Source organism: Monodelphis domestica, chromosome 4 (genome assembly GCF_027887165.1).
Source record: "Monodelphis domestica isolate mMonDom1 chromosome 4, mMonDom1.pri, whole genome shotgun sequence".
Classification (NCBI taxonomy): domain Eukaryota; kingdom Metazoa; phylum Chordata; class Mammalia; order Didelphimorphia; family Didelphidae; genus Monodelphis; species Monodelphis domestica.
The window spans coordinates 284,576,121-284,595,359 of record NC_077230.1 but is presented as its reverse complement, the minus strand read 5'-3'; the positions used below and the strand labels follow the sequence as shown (position 1 = coordinate 284,595,359).

The following is a 19,239-nucleotide window of genomic DNA, read 5'->3' as shown; positions in this document are numbered from 1 at the left end:
ATTCCCTTGCCCTGGTTTTTCCATTTACAAATACAGAAATAATAATACTTGTGCTACCTACTTTACCAAAATATTATGAAGATCAGGAAAGATGGTGTGTATGAATTGATTTCATACCATAAAATCCAGTATAAATATAAACTATTTATGGTTATTAGCCAGAGGGAGAGAGAAAAGAAGATAAAATAATGGAGATATGACTGAGAGTCTCACAGGTTAAGAGAAGCACATAATTCAAAAATAGCTGTGAAAGATGGGGGAGAGTTAAAGATGGGAGTAAGGATCCCAGTCACAAAAGAGGAAGTTAACAAGCAATATTTTCTAAGAGACATTGATCATAGACAAAGCTGGCTGTGCCTGTGCCAAGTAACTGGCCAAAGCTACCAGAGCAAAGGGAATTAAAGATCATCTTTGACTGGGAAGAGAATAAATATTTATATAACACCTACTATGGACCACACACTATGTTAAGTACTTTACAAATATTATCTCATTTGATCCCCAGAAAGTCAGTGCTATTATTATCTTCATTTTACAACTGAGGAAACTGTGGCAGAGAGAGGTTAAATAACAAGTTCAGTGCTGCATAGTTAGTAAGCAGAGTTCAAATTTGAACTCAGGCCTTCCTGACTTCAGGTCTAATCCATCGTGACATAGAGCTACTGGGGAAAAAAAAAAAACAATCACAAAATGCATCCCCTTCAAAAACAAAAATCAAGAACTAGTTTATTGAATGGGACACAGGGAACCAAATCAGAAGCTGATAGCTAAATGGCACTAGCCCAAGTCAGTCAATGGTATTTCCCAAAGTACCCTCTCTATAAGGAATACTGTGTAAACATTGGGTAGCTATAGCCAAAAAAACCCAGAAAAATAGGAGATCTAGTCATTTCCTTCATGAAACTTCCAGCATAGTGGTAGCATAAAATCATATGCTTAAATAATTATGTTTAAGAATACTTATAGAGGGCAGCTGGGTGGCTCAGTGGATTGAGAGCTAGACCTAGGTTCAAATCTGGCCTCAGACACTTCCCAGCTGTGTGACCTTGGGCAAGTCACCAGACCCCCATTGCCTAGCCCTTACCACTCTTCTGCCTTGCCTTTAAGATGGAAGGTAAGGTTTTTAATATATATATATATATATATATATGTTTAGAAGTTAAGGTTTAAATTAAATATAAATTAATATGTAGGAAAGGTTCTTTTTATCCTTTTTATTTTTATTTATTTAGAAGACAGAGAAAATTCAACTAAATAAGTGATTCAGTTTGAGGCTTAATAATAAGAGATAGTTTAAAAAGAATGAATGGAAATAAATAAAAGGAATAGGATGAATAATAATATCTGTTATTTACATAGTTCTTTTAAAATAAAGTTAAAGCGCTATATAAATGATAGGTATTATTATTATTATTATTATTATTATTATTATTATTTGATCCTCACAGCAATGCTGATAATTATGCCCATTTTACAAATAAGGAAACTGAGGTTGAAAGAGATTATGTGATTTCCCCAAGGTAATACATATAATACTTGTCTGATGCAGGATTTGAACTCCCATCTTCTAGACTCCAGGTGCCCCTTTGCTGCTCCAATAGCTACTTGCTCTGTATTAATTCGTTACAATGTTTCTGTTCTTAAATGTTAAAGGATTATAATTAAAGCCAATGGTAAGTACTGTGTATGTAAATCCTCACATGGTCACTATGGTTTTAATCTAGGTCATCAAAAATTGTTAAAATCATCTCTCCAAGTGCTAATACTGAAATCTCTCTGAATATGGGGGAAGAGAGAAGCCTATACCTTTAAAGAGGATGCTAAACAACAATCCCAAAAGACTCATGATGAAAAATGTTATCTACCTCAAGAGAGAAAATTAATGAACTCTTGAGTGCAGATTAAAGCATGCTTTTTAAAAACTTTATTTTTCTTGTTGTTTTTCAACATGGCTAATATGAAAAATGGGTATTAGGTATATTGCTTGCTTTCTCAGTGAGTGGATGAGGGTCTGGAAATAGGGAGAAAATTTGGAACTGACATTTTTATAAAAGGAATATTAAATATAAAAATATGTGAAGAGAGTGTTAAACATTGTGGAATATTCTAGAGCACTTACCTCCTTTCTGCAGGGTTAGCTTCTCAACAAATAGTGGAGATATTTATCAAAAGTTTTAAGAAACAGTGCAAATGACAGGAATAAAGTATGCCATCAATAAAGATATAAATACTAGAAAAATAAATGATTTCAGAACATCATTAAGGGATGATATAAACCATTCCCAAAACTGAACAAAGGAGCAGTCAGTGTGGGGTAAAAGATAATTTCAAAATATTTTAAGATTATTTTTGAGGTGTAATGGATTGTTTGAAAAAGGAGATAGGAAGACATTATAGATATTATCTCATCTCAACTGAATATTATCTCATTTGAGGCAGGTTGATAGCATAGTAGATAGAGTATTGAAGAGTCAGGAAGACTTGAGTTCAAATACAGCCTCAGATACTTATTACATGTATGTCCCCTGGACAAATCATTTGACCTCTACCTGCCTCAGGTTTCTCAAGTAAAATTGGGGTAATAATAATACCTTCTTCACTGGGTTGATATGTGGATCAAATGAGATCCTTATAAAGCATTTATTACAGTTCATGGCCTCAAGTAGACCCCGTCACTTGCATTCCTCAAAGGACCTCACCAGTGAGAAAGGGGGCAAAAAGAGCCAATCACTGAAGAGATCAGAAGGAAAATTTGCCAATGGGTGTAAGTTATAGAATAATAAGTAATGGTGATGAACCAGAGGAACTAGTGAAGGGATCTTGAAGGCCAGGCAGAGATATCTAGATTTATTCAATAGGATAAATATACTTAAAATACTTTGCAGAATTTAAAATGATATATAAATGCTAGCTATTATTATTATTATTATTTATGACAATAGGCAATAGGAAGCAACTCTATGTAGTTGAAGAAAACAGCATCCTACTGAAACTGGTTTTTGAACCAAATGTTTCTAATGGGTATATGTTATATGATTTGCAGGAGAGTAAAGCCAATTGTAGAGAGACTAACTGGGACACAATTACATCAAGTCTTCCATGGGGGAAAGAAAGTTTGGGCTAGAGGACATCCAGAAGATAAAAGCTATTTTTAAAAAATAAAGTACAACCCAGAAAATAAAAATCTAAGAACATCAACTGGGGAATGGCTGAACAAGTTGTGACATATGACTATGATAGAATACTACTATGCCTTAAGAAATGATGAACAGGTTAATTTTGGGGAAAAAAATGGAAAAACCTACATGATATTATAAAGAGTAAAATGAGCAGAACCAAGAGAGTGTTGTATATAGCAACATAAATATTGCTTGAAAAATTACTTGTATATGTCTACCTGCAAAAAAAGAACTGAAAAATAGAAATAAGTAATACATGGCTTTATATATAAATATATCTTTTTGTCAAATGAGGTTTTCTCTAATGGAGGGAAGGGAGAAAGGGAGGTATGTGGGTATTTTAATATAACAAACAAATTTAAATAAAAGAAAAAACAAAAAACAAACTTTGAAAAATTAGACCTCATATTGGATCATTATTATCTGTGAAAACTTGGCTACTCTCAGCCATGCAATGATCTGAAACAATCCTGAAAGACTTGGGAGGTGGAATGCTATCCACCTCCAGAGAAAGAACTCCATCTTTGACATCAGTGTTTCTTTGGTTTTATTTTCAGGTTTGGGTTTTGTATGAGTATGCTTTTATAACAATGACCAATATAGAAGTTTGTTTTACTTAACAATAAAAAAAAATGGAGCTTCACCAAAATTAGGGCACCCATTATTGGAAGTATTGAAGCCAAGACTGAATTATCCCATTCTTTGCATTCTTGTTAAAAGGGGGGGCTGCCTTCAGAGAAAGTCATGCATGCTGTACATAATTTTACAAGGATTTGTTGTCACCCCTCTTAGAATCTAATTTCTTTTCTGAATAGGGATTGTTTCATTCTTTTGTAATTGTATTCTCTATAATTAGATTATAATACATGCATAATAGTATGCTTGTATATTGACTGTGATCTATAAATTTAGTCAGAGATGCTATCACAAGGAAGGATTCCTCATTGGATAGGATATAGTGTGATATGTCCTCCAAAGGCCCCTCCTAAAACATTCTCTGATTCTAAGGCTAAGAAAAAAAGAAAGAGCTGAATCCAAGAGATATTATAAATAGTTAACAGGACTTTGTAATGGATATGATTAGAAGGACAATGGAAGAAGAAACCCATCATTTCCATCTTTCCCTTCAACTTGTTCTATAATGACCCTGCTGCTGGAAACCTTAGTCTCCCTCTTTTCATCTTCCAAATCTTACATGAGAGACTTGAGAGCAAGTAGCCTACAAGGCTTAGTGCATTAGGTGTTTGCTTCTCTCGATTAGAGGTTCCCCAAGGGCAGGGGTCATGACTTAGGTTTCTTTACTTCCCTTCCACAGAGCACTGTGTTTCACCTTTCCTGTAATAAGCTTTCAAAGGTGTGAGGAAGGGAGGAGGTAAGGCACACAAGGGAGCTCTTCTTACTTTGCAAGAATGTCTTTGTATATCTACTGGCAAGATGAAGCAATGCCCTCATCTTATGACTCGTTGGGTCCTGCCAGTCCTTGGCATGACACCATCCTAGAAGAAGCAGACTGGCAAAAGTAAGGGCTACTGCAGTGCCCACAGGCCCAGGGCTCTCCCTCACTTGATGCCAAGCATATAGCTTGCCTACGAGCTGGCCCAGACAGTTGCGCCCTGGTGCGCCCCCTTCATTTTCTGATGGATGGCCTTTCATCTGTCACACAGACACCCTCTGAAAGTCCCCATTTGTATCCTTGTAGATGCTAATCTCCTTAATGTACTCAGTTGAGCTTATCTCCCTCGGAGGCCTCTGGTTATTTATGTATTTCTGTCACTGACTCATTGAATCTATTTTCTTTTGCTTCCAATCATCTTTTATTGAGATAACTGAGAGGATAGAGCAGGTCCATAATGACCCTGGTTTATTGGCTCATTATAAGACACCTTTCTAACAAAGCATAATTGGTGGACAGACTAGGAGTGAAGGCAGAGGCTATATGTTTTTGCCAGAGAGTAAAGGGTTCAGGACTTGTGATGGTTTTTCTCTTAATATAGGGGCTACCATGAATTTGAATGGAGAAAAATTCCACCTTTATTATCACTAACTTCTAATTAAAACTGATTATTTTATTCTATTACAAATGTAGACACCATCATTATTCTGAGAAGAAATTCATAGGCTTCAACAGGCTGTCAAAAGGGTCCCTTTATATGGGGATCTTTTAAAAAAAAAAAGGCCAAGACCCCTCCTTCCAGTGTGACCCTAAAATTCATGTCCAAAGTCCTCTAGTCCTTTTCTCTAGCCACTTCCTTCCTCTGTTTCCTCTCCCCAAACACTTTTCCTCTAAATTTTACTTCTTTCTTTTCTTTCTTTCCCTCTGCCCCGCTTACCCTTCTTTCAGTCCTTCCCTCCCATCCTCCAGCTCCTCATCAGCCACTCTGAATTCTTGGCAGTCAGCAAAAGGGTGGAAAAAAAAAATAAATTCCCTTTTCCTCCTTTCTCTGCAGCATGAAATCAGCATTTTATATTTTAACAAGAACTAGCAAGGGCAAGGAAAGCTTGATTAAGCCCAGCAGCTTCCTATCACTTCAGGTATTTAGCAGCCTAGGTCCCCTCTTCCATTCAAATATTTCATAAAGACTCAACAATTTCAAAATAGAATATAGGCCTTTTCTCTGTATACATGATGGAAGGGGGTTGGGGTATCCCATACCCATTTTACAGATCATAAACCTGGCTTACAAAAAGACACAGTCAATGGAAAACCAAGAAGCAGCCCCTAGGGGTCCCAAATCCTAGCAATCACATAAAACCAAAAGGATAGCCCATGGCCTTTAGTAAGAAGAGTCCCCAGACATAGACTGAAAAGTACACCGTAATGAATTTCAGACAATCCGGCTTTTTTAGCACTAGCTCTGCCATTAATCATCTGAATGTGTCTATCCAATTCATTTTCCCTTTCTTAGCCTCAATTTTCTTATTTTTGTAAAATGTGCTATAATTGGGATGCTTCCTTTTCTCTGATGGACAAACTCATTCTGAACATAAGGGCTTCCCCTGAAAGTAATCTAGATGGTTCACAGTTACCTCTCCCCAAAGAATTTGGGCATCTGCTTCAGTCTAAGTTCAGTGCTTTCAATCCCTCTGCAAAGAACCAAACTAACCACCCCTAGGAACATATAGCTAGGTTACTACATTCAACATGGAAAAGACAAGACAAGAGTGCAGAGATCCTTTGCATTGGCCCAATGGTATCCCCGCCTTCCCTGGGAACCTATCTCTTGATCCACAATTAGAAAATTAGAAAAACCATCACATCTCCCTCCAGGAGAGCAGGTAACATTCCCTCTTCTCCCTCCCCAGCCAAGAGAGAAACAAATCAGAACTGTGAAGAAGTCAGTCCCACCTCATGAATCGCCCTTGTTTCACTATGCCAGAAAAGGGCAAGGTCCAAATATATTCCATACTATAACTTTTTGCCCCATCATTCCTCATGGCCAATTCCTTTAGTTCCTGGCTTGAACTAGGAACTCTTCAACTTGATACAGGAATTCTTCTATAGCCCTCACCACTTTCTTCTGCTATGGAAGGATACACATGGCATAGTTGAAAGAGTATTGGACATGGAATCAGGAAAACCTGAGTTCAAGTGCCACCCCTGACACATACTGGCAATACGAATTTGGGCAAAAAAAAAAAAAAGGAACCCTTCAGAGGTCTAGACAACTCTAAAACTATGAGATTAACATTAAAAGAGGTAGCATGGAATAATGGATAGAGTACTAGATTTGAAGTCAAGAAGATGTGGATTCAAATCCTGACTCAGATACTTACAAGGTATATAATCCTAGGCAAATCACTTAAGTTTTGTGTGTCTCAGTTGCTTCATATATAAAATAGATTCATTAGTCTCTAAATTCCCTTCTAAAGCTTAGCAGTGCCCAGCACAGAGTATGAATTTAATAATAAAAGCTTCTTGACTAGACTTAAGTTGTTTCCCAGCCTGAAATCCATTACGATGATGCAATGTACCCCCTCTACTTCCCAAAGCCCTAGACCTCTTATTCTTAGCCAAGGAAGTCCTCAACTATCCCTTTACTTCTATCTGATCACTGTCACTCTGCCCTACATTTGGGGCCTCTCCAAAAAGTATGACAACTGTTAAAATGAGATAACTAGAAACAATATTACTTTGTAGCTATCTCACACATTTCCAGTTATGCAAACTTCTAATGTGCTGTCTCAACCAACCATCCCCACTCTTTCTTCTAGTCCTTAGAGCAGCTGAATTCTACTCAGTTCTTCCTTATTTGAAGGTATATATTTCCCAAGTAGTTAGCACTGAGGCTTTTTGAGGCTGGGGGTAAACACCACCCTTCTTTCCTGGACTTTTCCAGGTCCCATCATTGCCTAGTTATTAAGCACAAGAAATTTCTCTATGTAACTTCAATAAAGAATTAGAAAAAAATGAAAATAAAAGGGACAGAGGAGGAAGCTACCACTTCCAGGTCTGTCCAGAAAGTAAATCCTCAGGATCCTGTTCTAGAGGGGAAGCCCTGAATGATATCTAAAACCCCTTTCAGGACTTAGGAGAAAGAAAGCTATCCACATCCAGAGAAAGAACGGTGGGAGTAGAAACACAGAAGAAAAACAACTGCTTGATCACATGGGTCGATGGGGCTATGACTGGGAAAGTAGACTCTAAATGATCACCCTAATACAAATATTAATAATGAATATTAATAATATGGAAATGGGTCTTGATCGATGACACATGCAAAAGCCAGTGGAATTGCTCTTTGGCTACAGGAAGGGAGTAAGAGGAAGGGAGGGAAAGAACATGAATCATGTAACCACGGAAAAATATTCTAAAGCAATTAATTAAATAATTTTTAAAGTCCCTTCCAGCTCTGACATTCCATAGTTCTATGATTCTAGAACTATAGTTAAATGATGAGTCCTTAATAAAATACACCAAACACTTGTTAAATGCAAGCCATTATTCTAGTCTCTAGGGGATACAACAAGATGTCCCTGCCCTCAAAGAGTTGACATTCTACTCAACAAATCCTTTTGACTGCCCAAGAAACAAAGTGGTTCTCCATTATAGGAAAGGAAGAAACTGAAATCCTCCTACTGAATTTTCCTGCTCTCCTTTTGTCACATAAGGCTCCTAGGAAAAGGGCATAACAGATGACAGTGATAAAATCCCACATTCCAGGGGGAAGCCATGTAGGCCAGTTATTTACTGCTAGGTGCCCGGGCTCTGTCCCACTGATATAAATGCCACAAATAAAACACACTCCCAGCTCAGCAAGCAGCATCTATCTTTCTTGGGGTGACGCTTGGTAGTTTGGGGCATAAATCCAAATCCCTGCCCACTGGGGGGAATAAACATCTTCCAGATGGATGGTGTTCATGGCTGTTCCTTTCTCGGGGGGGATCTCAAAACATCTGGCTAGTGCATACTCTGTGATATGACCTAGGAGGGCTTCTTGTTCTCTTTGAGTAAGAAGGGAAACCTGTGACCCAGCCTGAGGCTCCTGCCAAGCCCCACAGTAGGGTGCTCATTTATTTGGCTAAATGCAGTTTGTTTTTAATTACTTGTGGTAAATGCCCCATAGTATATTTTGGAAAAGTAATGAAGCATTGTTTTGAGCAGACCCTAAAAATACACACACACACACACACACACACACATATACACACACACATACTCACATACATACACACACACATATAAAACCACATGTGCACATACACATATACACAATACAATATTTGCAGGGAAGTGAAATGAGCTGATAAAATAAATTTAGTTCGTTTCCAACAACATTGAACAAAAATTAAATAAATATTGTTGAGATTTGGAGGAAGTAGGGAGTATTCAGGAAAGGAAAGCAAGGGAATTAAGAAATTAAAGTCTTATCTCTGCTCACAGGGGACTTAAAGTATAACAGGGGCTATAGCTTGCATAAAATGATCCTAATTTAATAATAATAACTATAAGCTAGTATTTACATAGCTCTTTAAGAGCTTTTGCAAAGAATTTTGTATACATTGATCCTTATAACAACCCTTTGTGGTGGGTGTTATTATTGTCTCCATTTTATAGATTAGGAAACTGAGTTTGAGGAAAGTAAACGGCTTGCCCAAAATCATAAACCTAGAGTCAGAGGCAGCATTTGAACTCCAAGTCATACTGAGTAGAAATCCAGAACTCTTCCCACTGTATACCTAACTTCCTGAACTAAAGAAAATGTGATATTAGAAGCACAGTGGAGTCCACATTTTTTATTGGCAATAATTTCAGTCTTGAGTTTAAAAAAAGAAAAAGATGAATTCATATCCTGCCTCTCAAAGCTTCTGGTTTTGTGACCTTAGTCAAGTCATTTATTTTCTTTGTACCTCAGACAATTTTCTAGGATTTATCTGCTGAGCCATAAAGGCATTGTCTTCTATCTTTGTAGAAAAGGTTCACTTGTAGGGATTCTCTACACTGAGAAAGTAAAAAATTCTTTGTATTTTTGCATAAGAGAAGTGGAAAATGCAATGGGAGGGGGGATGTGACCTCTAAATATCATTACTATTTATCAAAAGAAGGGAATGCTTCATGGAAAAGCTGGTCTTTTTAAGCCTTTTCCTTAAAGGGCCTAGGAAAAAAAGGAAAAGAATGTTGTTATTCTAAAATATTTATAGCAGCTCCCTTTTTGGTGGCAAAAAAACTGGAAATTGAGGGATACCCATCAAATGGGGAATGGCTAAACAAGTTGCAGCACCTAATTTTGATGGAATATTATGATGCCATAAGAAATTATAAGCAGGTTATTTAAAAACAACAACATGGAAAGACCTTTATGAAATTATGAGTAAGAAAATGAGCAGAACCAAGAGAACATAAAATATAGCAACAGAAATATTATTAGAAGAATAATTTTTATATATCCATCTCCAGAGAAAGAACTGACAAATAGAAACAAGCAAGATATAGTTTTATATATACATTTTTTTGTCATATAATGATGCCTTCTCTAGTGAAGGAAGTGGAGGGAAGGAAATACTTGGAACCTTTAAAATAAACAATAGAATGAATGAATGAATGAATGAATGAATGAATGAATGAATGAATGAAAAAGAATTTAAAAAAATAAAAGGATGGATCTATACAAGACAATGACTGTGGGATAAGAGAAGAGGGAATTATTATGGGAGAAAACACTTGATTTTATTGCCTTTGCTTTTGTGCTTTTTTCCTAAGAATGTTTAGATTTATAAGTCTTTTAAGATCTGCAGTGGATATCACTTTGGAAACCAAGTTTTCTTCAGAAAAAAAGCTAAACCCAGCCTTTAGGAGTGTAGAATGGGCAGTGTCTTGACATTGGTTATATTACTTGGGACAGTAGAAGGTGATATAAGGAAAGGTAGCAAAGATAAAGGAGCTGGGAGCAGTAGAAGACTGTATAGACTAACTACTTGTTATGCATTAATTTAAGGGTAGATCAAAGAAACCAAAGCATATCTTATCTCTGTCTGTCTTCATTTCCTAATCTATAAAAGTGAGATAATACCTCCCAGGGTTACTATGAGGATAAAATGAGATAATATTTGTAAAGTCCATTGCAAACTTTAAAGGGTTTGTGTAAATGCTAGCTATAATGAGGAGGAGGAGAAAGATTATCTCTCATCTCACATTCACCTGAAGATAGACTCTAATCTTGGCTGTATAAACAACTACATGTTCAGAAGAAGTTTTCCCAGGTATATGAAAAATCTTGCTGGCACTATTCATGTAAGCATTTACCAAATCATGTGTCCAGGACGTCAAAGAAAACAAGCAGCAAACCTAGAAGAAATATTAAATCTTAGCATTTATTTTGGAAACGTTTTTTAAATAGTTTTTATTTGGTGATACTCAACATATAGGCAATAAGTTAATTCTTGTGTTCCCCTAGTCTAGAATTTTATAAACGAAGTATAAAAGATGGGAAGAGATGATGTCTTGAACCTTTAGAGCTTCTAATAATGAATGGCTTTTGATTATCTTTCAAATCTCCAAAAGTAAAACAACCAATTGCAGCCTCAGATTTTTGGGATCCATAGGGATTATTCTGAGGGTGTGGAGGGTTGTTGTATATTGTTCCAGAACTCAGAGTTCATTATCCATTTCCTGCTTCATCATGTGTAGCTTACTATTTTTTTCTTTTGAACCCTTACCTTTCATCTTAAAATGAACACTATTGGTTCTCTTCACAGAAGAGTGGTAAGGGCTAGGCAATGTGTGTTAAATGACTAAATCACAAAGCTAGGAGGTATATGAACCCAGATTTGAGTCTTTGACTTCCCATGTCCAGGCCCACTTTGCTGTCCTGTGTAGTTTATAATTAAAACTTTTCTCATTCAGAACCAGAAGAACATTGTACACAGTAATCATAATATTGTACTATGATTAACTGTGAAAGATTTTGCTACACTATACTCAAAAATACAATGATCCAAGACAATTCTGAAGGACTAATGACAAAGAGTACTATCCACCTCCAGATTAAGAACTGCTGGAGCTGGAATGCAGAACAAAGCATACTATTTTTCACTTTAGTTTATTTGTGTTTTTATTTGGGGGTTTTGGTTTTATAAGAGAATTCTTTTATAACAATGAACTATGGAAGTATGTTTTGCATGATAATACATGTGTAGCCCAGTTCAAATTGCTTCTCATCTCCAGGAAATAAGAAGGAATGGAGGGAGGGAGGGAGATCATTTGGCTCTTATAACTTCAGAAAATGTTATATGGAAAATTATTATCACATGTAATTTGGAAAATAAGATATCTTGGAAAAGAAAAGAAAACTTTTAATTTATATTGCAATGCTCAATTTTGATTTTTTCATTTATCCATTCATTTAAGTCTTTGCTTAGTATTATATAGTCATCACTGTCCTCTGTTTCTAAGAAGACTTTCTACTTAGTGAAAAAAAAAATCAGAAGTCATGTATTTTTTTTTTTGTGAATAAAATTTTTCCCTTATGGGTTTCAGACATAAATGGCTATAAATATTTTCAAAAAGTGCATGAATCCCATGTATAGGACATCCATTATTACATCTTACATTATCCATTATTATATCTTCTCTGATGTTTTTGAAATCCATGACATTTTGTTTTATTTTCCAATAACCTCTTGTTACTTTTCTCACTATGTCCCTGATGCTCTCTGTTGTCTAGCCATGGCCTATCTGATGTTCCTCACAAAAGTCTCACCATCTCTCAGTTCTGTGCTGTTTCTCTAGCTGTTCACTATGCCTGGAATGTTCAATCTCCATCTTTCTGCCTGCTGGAAACCTGTTTTTGTTTTTTTTTTTTTCAGTCTCTTCCTACCTCTGTACAAGGTCTTTCCTGATCCAATCTCCCTTAACCCCCACTCATCTAGTACTTCATTTTCAACATTATGACCTACTATTGAATTCCTATTGGCTTTGCAGGAACATATATATGCATATATTTTCTCTCACTTAGAATGTAAGCTTCTTAAGAGCAGAGATTGTTTGCTCTTGTCTTTGTATCCTTCAACTCTTGGTACAGTGCCTGGAATATAGTAGTATTTAATAGATGCCTTTTGATTGATTATTCTTGCTTTCTGCCCCCAATTAGTAGACTGTTTACTCAGTTGGTTTTTCTTTCTAGAAGGTCAAGGCTTCGTGAGTGAGGATGAGTATCTGGAGATCTCTGGTATCACACGGGACCAGTCTGGGGAGTACGAATGCAGCGCCTTGAATGACGTTGCTGCCCCAGATGTGCGGAAAGTAAAAATCACCGTAAACTGTGAGTTGCCATTCGGGGCTTCCTTTGAGGGAGAGAGAGAGAGAGAGAGAGAGAGAGAGAGAGAGAGAGAGAGAGAGAGAGAGAGAGAGAGAGAGAGAGAGAGAGAGAGAGAGAGAGAGAGAGAGAGAGAGAGAGAGAGAATGTGGGTACACATGTTAAATGTACCAAAAAAATGGGAAAAGAAGCAAGGGAAAAAGGGGTCTCATTCTATCCAAATTACTGAATGACCCAAGGAATATCTTAAGTCAAATATCCTATCTAGAGGCATACTCCCATATTCAGCTCTGTTTGTACTCTTCTCTTGAAATCAAAATGTAATTTTGTAAATTTTAATTCCTACTGAGCTTTCATGTGGGTTGTTTTGCACCTGTGGATACAGAATTGTATCCCATACAAATCTCATAGAAGCAGTATAGATTTGGGAAGAATACATAAAGTAGGCATGAGTAAATGCAATACCTATAATTGGGAAATTTTTCTTTGGGATGTTATATTCAAGAAAACTCACAGGGGGAGGAGGAAGGGCAGCTGGGTAGTTCAGTGGATTGAGAGCTAGCCCTAGAGACGGGAGGTCCTAGGTTCAAATCTGGACTCAGACACTTCCCAGCTGTATGACCCTGGGCAAGTCACTTGACCCCCATTGCCTAGCCCTTACCACTCTTCTGCCTTGGAGCTAATATACAGCATTGACTCCAAGACAGAAGGTAAGGGTTTAAAAAAAAAGAAAAAGAAAACTCACTGGCATCAAGGAAGTACTTCCTCACCAACTCTTTATGATCTAATTGTGTTTACTTTGCAGATCCACCCTATATCTCAAATGCCAAGAACACTGGGGTTTCACTGGGTCAGAAAGGCATCCTTAGGTGTGAAGCTTCTGCTGTCCCACTGGCTGAATTCCAGTGGTTCAAGGAAGAAACCAGGTACCCATAAATAAGATATGGGGCTACTTTGAAGCTGAACTGATAGATCAACACATCTTTGTTGAGTGCAAGTCTTTTTGTTTACCAGTGGGGGTAATCAGAAAGAAAGCAAAAATGCTTTTGATGGTAGTATTTCCCACAAATGCATCTTCTTGTCAGACTGGAAAGAATTTGCTGGAACTGATGTGCTAGGATATTTGTTTCACAGTCCATTTTAGAGGACTTTGTTCAGAAATCTCTTATTCTATACAAATATCCCTGCCTTTAGGGAGAGAATGCCTTAGGCCCTGGGATTTAATTATATCTCTGACATTTAGCTTTGTGACCCTGGATAAGTCATTTAATCTACTTGGTTTTCAAGTAGTCAGTCATCTTGCTTTTTATTAAATGCCTTTAGTGTGTCAGACACTGTGCCCTGAGGATGCAAAAAAAAACAAACAAATGAGCAAAAAGAAAGCTAGAAAACAAAAACAAAACAGTGCCTCTTCTCAAGGAGTTTATAGTCTAAAAGGAGAAAGACTACATGCAAAGGACTATGGATTAAAAAAAAATATATATATATATATATATATGTGTGTGTGTGTGTGTGTGTGTGTGTTAAATTGGAGGTAGTCTCAAAAGGATGGTATGAATATTAAAGAAGATTAGGCAAAGGTTCTTACAGAAGGTTGGATTTTAGCCAAGTTTTAAAGGTCAGAGTAACTAGGATGGAGAGATAAGGAGAAAGAGAATTCCACACATCAGAGAAATCAATGAAAATTCTCAGTCTAGAGAAATAGTGTCATGTGTGAGGAAAATCAAGGAGTCCAGTATTACTAGATCACAGAGTATATTGGAGGGAGCAAGGTGTGAAAAGACTGGAAAAATAGAAAGAGTCCAGGTGATGAAGAGCTTTATAAGCCAAAAAGAGGATTTATATTTCATCTTGAAGGTAATAGAGAGAAATTGAAGTTGATTGAATGGGGGGAGGTGGTGTGTAACATGGGCAGAATTGATCCTTTAGGAAGAAAAATTTGACAGCTGAGTGAAGAATGGATTGTAGTGGGGAAAGACTTAAAGCAGGGAGATCAACCAACCATCAGGTTATTACAATAGTCCAGGTATTATGCACAGCTAGCATTGTGTCCTGGATGAAGATCCACTAAATGAGACAGAAAATGACTGGTCAGACAATGAAAGACAAATCAGGGGAGAGACTGTCCCCAAAACCTGGAAAGAAGGCAGTATCAAGGAGAACAGAGTGATTAACAGTTCCAAAGGAGGCAGAGAAGAGTTTAAAATGATGCCAACTGAGGAAAAGATATCAGTTTTGTCAATGCAGAGATTATTTTTGACTTTGGAAAGATCAGATGAGATTAGAAGCCAGACTTTAAAGACAGAAGAAGAAAATGAAATGAAGGCAAATGAAAGGATCAATTATAGACAACCTTCTAGAGGAATCAAGAAATGAAATAAAAGAGAGATGCGAATAGCTAGCAGGGAAGGATGAATAAAATGAGTTGTTTTATTTTTTTGAGGACAGGGAAATTGTTTGCATATTTGAGGATGAAGGAAGTCAACCAATAGAAAAGATCAATGGAAGATTAGTGAGAAGAAGGGATGATAGAGGCAATCTGTTGAAGAGGCTTTCCTTAGCAAGGAAAAGGGTCACCTCTTCATGTTGTGACAAGGAAATCACTTTAAAAGACTGATATATATTAATTTAAGGTCACCAAGGAATTCAGCTATGTAATTCCTAAAGGAAAACTCAAGTCAGCAGTCAACCTTTTATGGAGTTTTTAATTACAAACAGGAGGAAGAAAGGTATTAGAAAGAGAGAGAGAGGGGGGGGGGGAGAAGGGAATAGGGCTTAAATACCCCCTCTGTTTAGGCTGGGCCAAAAGGCCCAAGACCTTAGATAGCTGAGGCAAAGAAAAGAGATCAGTCCCTATCACTCACGTGACCAAAATGGAGAAACAGTCTTAGCGGCCTCCACCTCCAGCCTCCTTCAGAGCAAAACTTCTCAAAGCACAACCTCTCAGAGCAAAACCTCTCGAACCCTCACCTCAGACCCCGCTATCTTTAAGGAAACCATCTAAGTTCCCTCCCCTCAGTTCTCACATCTACCAATCAGTCTCCCCTGTGCCAATGTTGGTTCTAGTTTAACCCAGGACCGCCCAGAGGTCTGTGGCTTTGCACATGTCTGTTGAAGGTCATATTCTCAAATAATTAAATCTTGATCCTTTGCTGCAGCCCTTCCTAAATCCTATTACTCTAAGTAGGGTGGAAATTGTATTTTCCAAGACCTGGTTCTGTCATTCCAAGTATCTCTATTGTATCAATTCTAAAATCAATCATGACTCAAAGAACTTCCTGTTCTATGCTTAAGCATAGGTCAAAGCCCTTTCCATTGTTCAGCAAAAGGTTTCTGTCCTAAAGCAGTCCCAAGTAGGGAGGAGAAGGATCCTCCCATGCCAAGGGGGTTCACATTCCAATAGAGTTCTTACTATCAGTAGGAAATTTTTTCCAAGTAGGAAACTTTCCAATGGTGAAATTTCCAACATTCACAAGTCTAAGAAATTTCAAGGTTTACAATGTGAAATGGAAGAAGGAATTCAAATGGCTTTGTAGTGGGAGAAGACATTTTGGTGATTTGAGATGAATAAGGGAGAATAATTTTCCACAAAAGGCTTCAATTTTTTTAAGTGAAATATGAAGCAAAGTTTTCAGATGAAAGTTGGGGATAGAGAGAGTCTTGGGAAGCTTAATGAGGAAAAAAATGTATGGTGAATGGAAGACTGAATTGGTCTGGCAAGTTGTAAAAGATATGCCTTGCCACAGTGAGGGTCCATAACAAATATATGTAGGGTTCCGTCAACAGGTTTCATGAACATCCCCAACTTTGTTAGCCAACACTTGTGAGTAAGAGTGCAGGCAATGAATGGTGGGACTAATCCAAGGCAAGATTTTTGACAGAATAAAGAGGCCAGAGACTTAGAAGAAGAGGACAACCTTATATTAAACTATTTTACCAAGGGGTCAAGATAGGGAAAGGAGAAGAACATAGCCAGGATAGAAGTGATGAGGAGGAAAAGAATTGAGGGGTGAAAAGGTTAGAAATTTCAGCTAGGATGAAGAGGAAGGATTAGAGTTGCAAAACACAGGGAGAAGTAGAATGTCAACAGACAATTAGATAAAGGAATTTTAGATATGTAACATTTAGTAGGTACTGATGGCAATATCGAGGGTATGACCATCTCTGATGTATAGCTATGAAGACATGGAGGTGGTAATTATAGGAAATAGTAAGTTGAGAAACTGGAGAGTTGTGATGTTAGCAGCAATTTCAATATGCATGTTGAATTTCCTTCCTATGAAGAGAGTTGGGAAAGAGTAGAAAACTTAGAGATCCAGGCATAGAACTTATTCAGGAAGGAAGGAGAATGTCCTGGAGCCTGTGGAAAACAATCACCAGAGTATTGATTGGATGATAAATATTAATTGAATGAATCTCAAAGGAAGAAAGATTATTTAATGATGGTGGCAGAGAGAGTGTTTGGAAGTACCAATGAAGAGAAAGGAGTACCAATACTGGAAAAAGTAATCAGGAAAACTGTCACCAAGAGGGAGTCAGATCTCAGTGAGTGCAAGAAGAGGAACTGAGAAAGGAAAAGGTTTAAGATTACAAGTCAGTTTGTTACCTATGGAACAGGCATTGAAGAAAGCAGAGTGGAAGAGTTAGGTAGTGTTAGAATTAGATATTGGGGAAGTGGGTTAGGTTGAAGGGAATGGAAATAAGCATTTGAGCAACAAGATTTGAACAATGACAAGTGGGTGTTTAGAATCATTGAAAGAGTGTAGATAGGATGGGGGTAAACGTATGCTAATCAATGAAGAATGAGTTCAGGTAGGTTATTATTATGCATAGAAATTTGGCCTTGGGTAGAAATGTCCCAGTTTTTAGACAACTGTGTCTGTCTGGAAAGGGATTAGGAGAGGTGGAGTCAAGATGGTGGCTTAGAAACAGCCACAGCTCAGACCTAGGTAAACCTTTCCTTACCAATCAAAAACACAATGCTTCTAGGAGACTGAAAACGAAACCTAACAACAGAGCAGAACTAGGGAACCCTCCTCCTGGACCCAACTCAAAAGGTACACCCCCCCAATAAGCCTGAACTCTAGAACACTCGAGTTTGAGGGGAAGGAAGAAGGAAGGTCCCACCCACAGCACTGTGCTTCCAGTGGTGGCTAGAATCTCTGATGGGCAAGGGTGCTAGTCAGCTCAGTCATAGCCAAGATGCTCCATCTTGCCCCCCCCCCCTTTTTTTCCTGTGGTTTTGGCCTCAGGGAACATCCAGCTTTGCAGATCAGAGATGGAAAAGGATTAGGAGAGGAGAAACCTTAGAGGATGTCCAGGCAAGTGAAAGGCAAACCCTACAGACCTTAAGGTGATCAGAAGGGTAATTGCAACACAATGGAATGGCTCCTTAGAGAGGCAGGCATAGTTAAGGCAAGCCTTTTTTTTTTTTTTGGATGTCCCTGGTGACTGAATGGAAGGGATTACTAAAGAGCCTCTGAAAATACTTCCAGTTGTTGATCCTAGATTCAAACTTACTTTTGACCAGATTTTCTTTTTACAAAAACTATAATGGTGGTAATGATGATGCTGAGAATTAGGGAGATGGAGAGGAGGAATAGAGGAATCTTCTATAGGAGGAAATGTTTGAGTTACCATGTGAGTATTAGAAAGGAGGTATAGAGCTTCTTTCTACCTGACTGCTTAAAGAACCAGATAGATAGTGTTTCTCTCTCATTTCAGGTTAGCCACTGGCCTGGATGGAGTAAGAATCGAAAATAAAGGCCGCATGTCCACACTGACTTTCTTCAATGTTTCAGAAAAGGATTATGGGAACTACACTTGTGTGGCAACAAACAAGCTTGGGATTACAAATGCCAGCATCACATTGTATGGTGAGTTCAGAAAATAAGTCTATGTCTCTAGTGAGCTTAGTTTTAAATCTGGAGGTCCTGAGAGAAAGAGAGAGGGAAGTATGCTCTGCATGGCTTGTGACCCTGAGAGTGTGAGAATGAAAAATTCTTCCCCTTCTCTGCTATAAGATACACTGATGCTAATAAGATGAATAAGGTCCCCCTGATTCCTTTGGATGGTGGTTTCTGGGTAAAACTACTCTTACTATTATAGGGTGTGCACCAGGTTTCCATTAACATTCCTCTGATTGTCACAGGAGAAAAGAAATTAAGTCAGCCTCAATGGTTTTTGACTTGCTGACATGTAGACAGTTATGACTGAGAATTCAAATGCAGTACCATCTAGAGGTTGGGAGATGGGTAAGACAAATTTCCAGGGTCCCTTTGATCACAATCTTCAGTGCTTCTAGTAAG

General features: G+C 37.7%; 1 protein-coding gene across 6 annotated transcripts in view; it reads left to right on the top strand.

The window, feature by feature from the left end:
* OPCML (opioid binding protein/cell adhesion molecule like) overlaps nt 1-19,239 on the top strand; it is a 1,618,997-nt gene that overhangs the window by 1,559,221 nt on the left and 40,537 nt on the right. For 4 of the 6 annotated variants that reach the window (XM_056825126.1, XM_056825125.1, XM_001365935.3 and 1 more), the window contains 3 exons: nt 12,800-12,937; nt 13,737-13,857; nt 18,656-18,807. In XM_056825126.1, the coding sequence (XP_056681104.1) occupies nt 12,800-12,937; nt 13,737-13,857; nt 18,656-18,807 (411 nt within the window). The remainder of the gene's footprint in view (nt 1-12,799; nt 12,938-13,736; nt 13,858-18,655; nt 18,808-19,239) is intronic. The other 2 variants (XM_056825127.1, XM_056825124.1) reach the window with 1 other exon arrangement.